This window comes from Python bivittatus, unplaced genomic scaffold (assembly GCF_059951505.1).
Source record: "Python bivittatus isolate LINGU-HERP-01145 unplaced genomic scaffold, Pbiv_v1 ctg000390_np1212, whole genome shotgun sequence".
NCBI classification, from domain to species: Eukaryota; Metazoa; Chordata; class Lepidosauria; order Squamata; family Pythonidae; genus Python; species Python bivittatus.
The window spans coordinates 1,915,223-1,919,416 of record NW_028277070.1 but is presented as its reverse complement, the minus strand read 5'-3'; the positions used below and the strand labels follow the sequence as shown (position 1 = coordinate 1,919,416).

Below are 4,194 nucleotides of genomic sequence, written 5' to 3'. Positions count from 1 at the left end.
CGGCGCGGCGCGGCGCTCGGCTCTCTGGCCGCGGGGCCGGAGCGGGCGGGCCATCGCGCGGAGCCCGCGGGGACTGCAGCTGCCCGAGGCCTCCGCGCGACCTGCGGGCGCGGGAAGGCCCCCGGGAGCCCCCGGGCCGGAGGAGCTTTTCCCCGCCGTTGTGGGCCGCGCCTCCCCGCTCTTCCCCGGGGAGCGGCCCTTCGGCCAAAGACGGCACCGGCGGCGGCGGCGGCGGCGGCGGCGGGCTCCGCCGAGGCCTTCGCTGCCCCTGCGCCGGTGGCCGGCCCGCGGACGACTCGCGGCCCGGCCAGGGGCCCGCATCGGCGCCCCCAGTCGGTCACGGACCGCCCGCGAGCGCCACCGGCTGCCCCGCCCGGCCTCAGCCCGGCTGCCGCCCGCGGAGACGAGTCACGCGCGCGAGGCGGCGGCCGCGCAGGCCGGACGCGTAAGACACACGCAAGCGGACGAACCAGCGGCGCCCGCGCCCCGGCCGGCTTCCAGCGCGCCAGACCCCCGCGGCGCCGCAGGGGCCGAGCCCCGGCCTCCACGCATTCGTGCGCACGCGTGGCTCTCCAGGAGGGCTCCCAGATCTAATACGATTCAGATCTCACTCAGCAGGGCTTCCGGGTACTTAAATCCGCCGGCTCCTGGATCCCGGAGCCGGTGGCCGAAGCGGAGCAAAGCGCAGCGCGGCTCGGCCTGCCCGCCCTCCACGGCCCAAGAGGGACCCGGCAGCAGCTCGTTCGGGCGCGACTCTACTTCCACGGTCTATGCAGCGCAGGGCCGCGGCGCCGTGACGTCACCCATCCGCGCCCCGCCCCTCTATTTCCGGTTCCGAGCGACCCTCCTGAGAACGCACGGAGGAGGTGGAGATGGCGGCGCTCGGCGGGCTCTCCCGGCGGCTGGGGGCCGGCGCGGCCCGGGCGAGCTGGAAGCGGGCTCTGTCGGCGGCGGCGGCGGCGGCGGCGGAGCCGGGGAAGCACCACGGGACCGGTGCGTTGCGACGGGGCCGGTGACCGGGTGACCTTGCGGTTGTTCCTCCCCGCCGTATCGGGCTGCAGGGCCGGCGCGGCCGTCCGGGTCTTTGCGGCCCGGGCAGGGTAGGCCTGGCGCCCCTGAGCGGCTCAGGGGCCGTCGCGCCACCCATTATCCCCGTTACGCGGATCAGCTGCCGGAGAGCGTGCGCTGCGTCAGCCGGGGTTCCGCCCCGCCGCCCCCCCCCGGCAGCTCTCAGGCGGGGCCCTGCGGTCCTCCCGCTGCCAGGGAGTCGAGGGGTCGAAGGGGCCTTCGTGTCCTTGCCCTTCTGGAGCGTTAGCTGGAGGGCTCCCTTTCCCCGCTTGGCTGCCTACAGTGGGAGGCCGAGCTCCCGGGGCAGCGCGTGCACAAGGTACCGAACTGGGTTAGCATTAGCCGTGGTTAGCTTTCCGCGGCTTAGCACGTTGTGCAGTCTGAGCCGCTTGAGCTAGACTGTGGTTGAGTGGATTGCGTGAATGTGGGAAATGGGTCAATGTAGTAAACCGGTTAAGCGTGTGGTGTGAATATAGCCATCACGCTGGAAGAAGCCTTCTAGGTACACTTCATTGTATTACATTTACACAGCAATTTAGGGGTTTCCAAAAAGCACACATGCTTCATAAAGAGAGGAAGCATTTCACAGTATGGGCTCAAGAGTGTTTTGGAGTGGGATGGCTATAACATCTAAATAATAATAATAATAATAATAATAATATAGAACAGGAAAAATGTAAGGTGCTAAATTACATGGATGACAGAATAGTGATGCCGGTTAAAGAAGTGTCTTCATTCTGATGGCCAGAAATTGTGCCATTCTGAGAATGACCTTTAGTGGACCTATTTACAAAACACTGACACTAACCCTTTATAACTGGATTTCTTGTCATGGTGTCGGGGTTGTTCTTTTTCCTTTGCTGATATTATTCTGGGACTGATAGTGGAAAGGAGGGGCTGGGGTGGAGAAAGGGTTATCTTGACATTAAGCAGGAAGTTATTGCAGCAGTGAGGCTTCAACTTGGGACTTCCTGGTCTAGAGATGAATTGCCATGTAGGAAGTTAAAATAGTTACTGGCCAAGTCACACAAAAGGCCGAATCACAAAGCAGCCTGATTTTAGCTTAGCATCTTTTGTGAACTGAGCCACTGTGTAATCAAAAAGTACCTCCAAACTAATTAGCACTTTCCACTTTTTCTTCCTCCTGGTCCATTTTCAGTTCAGTTATAAGCTGTCCTTCTGCAGCAATTTTTCATTGCAGTGTTGCAGATTTATCTGAAATCACAGTGATTTGGGCAATTTATACAGTGAATTTAAAGACCTTGATGCTCAGGTAGTGATTCTGTTGGTCCTGTGTTTTTAATTTATTACAAAGAAATAACACTCCTTGACGTTCTGCTTGTGTTTGAATTCAATCAATTAGCTCGTACATGGAAAATCTTGTCTTTTGTGGTTGCTCTTCCTGGAGTTGCTGTCTGCCAGCTAAATTGCTACCTGAAGAAAGACAAGGAGCATGAAAGGCCAGAGTTTATTCCTTACAAGCATCTTTACATCCGGACCAAGGTACTGAATTTGCATTGTTCCTGGACCTTGTTGCATGCAATCTGTTGAGGACTGTAGTGGACTGCAATAAAACTGGGTTTAGATGGATTGGGTCAGATCCCAAAATGATGGTCTGGACATCCGTTGTCTTTCATCTGATATTTCCCTTCCTATAACAGTCTTAGACTTGTATGAGGCTCAAGTGGAATGCTTGCAAAGTGCTTTTGCAATTGGGTGAGGATCACATTGCCTACCTATTGGGAATCTGATTATAGTTGTTTAGTATTGTGAACTCTTGTTACTAGTTCAGAACAAATTTTAAGGGTGAGACATTCAGAGTTGTAATTTTGATGAGAAGTGAGCTTCATTCCAGCTCATAAAAAAATATTTCAGATCCTCATCCAGTTTGTTCATTAATTGTACATATGGTCCTTGTGCATCTTCATTGGCCCAATTGCTGTCTCTCTCTCTCTCTCTGAGCTGAAGTGGTGAAAACGAGGCTATAAAATGTTCAGTTTATTCCTGATATACCCCAGTGGATGCGAGTTCCAAAAAAAATCACTGTATTATTACTAAATGAACCCTCTGTTCTGCACGTTTGGTTGCACAAGATCATCTGAGATTGATTTTTGGAAGAGTATTTTTTAAAATCATCTACCATATTTCTTAGTATAGAAAACAAGGCTCCTTTGAGTCAAGCTTGACTCCTGGTGACTTCATGGAAATATCCTTGCAGTTTTCCTGGCTGCAGCGTGGAAGTTGTTTGCCATTCCTTCTGAGAATTCCCCCCCCCTTTTTGACTTCTCAGCCTAGTCTACAGCCCTGGGGATTTTGTAGTGGTCTCCCATCTCTGTACTAATTACATCTGACCAGGTTTAGCTTTTCCGAGATCAGGTAACATTGGCAGGCTGCTGCCACCCTGCTGGTCAAAAAGCCATTATAAAGATCTTACCTTATGTAATTTAAGCAGCTCAGACTACCATCTCTCTTTTCTTTGCAGCCCTTCCCTTGGGGTGATGGGAACCACAGCCTTTTCCATAACCCACATGTCAATGCCCTCCCAACTGGGTATGAAGATTAAGCAAGCGGACCACAGCCTCAGCGCGGACCATTAACGGTAGCTGGACCAGAATCAAGGCTGGGACCCATAATATACATGTCCTGTGTTGTTTATTCTGACTTCTTGCAGTTAATGTTCTTCCTGTAGAAGTCACCTGAAATAAATAAAAGTATTGTATCCAAACTTTTTATTTTTTTAACTCTTTAGAACAATACCGTTTTATTTTAGTACTTCTAGGGAGGCACATCTTTGAGCCTTAGAGGAAAAACTAAGCAGCACTGTTTGTGCAGAGAAGCAGTGGTGCTCAAATTATTAAGGTTTTTCTGAGTAGGGAGGGAAAATGGGGTAGAAACCGGTATTGGACAAGACTGTTTGGAATTAGAGCAAATTATTTTCTGAAGAAGTTTCCAGTATGGAAGTTGAAAGGAAATGAGTAACCAGTCATTTTAGTGACAGCAGACATTCTCATCTTGCAACGGTAATTTAATTTTTCAACAATATTTAGTGCTGAATCATGTGGCACAGCTACTAAAAGGCAAATGCTGTTTTGGGGTGCATTAACAGGAGCAAAGAATCCACATCAC

At 52.5% G+C, this 4,194-nt stretch overlaps 1 protein-coding gene across 1 annotated transcript; it reads left to right on the top strand.

Moving 5' to 3' along the window:
• The first annotated feature begins 812 nt into the window (after positions 1-812).
• COX6A1 (cytochrome c oxidase subunit 6A1) lies at positions 813-3,793 on the top strand. The gene is made up of 3 exons (XM_088143818.1): positions 813-993; positions 2,432-2,571; positions 3,551-3,793. The coding sequence occupies exons 1-3, from the start codon at positions 873-875 to the stop codon at positions 3,629-3,631; spliced, it is 342 nt and encodes a 113-aa protein (XP_087999944.1). The 5' UTR covers positions 813-872; the 3' UTR covers positions 3,632-3,793.
• The last annotated feature ends 401 nt before the right edge of the window (positions 3,794-4,194 follow it).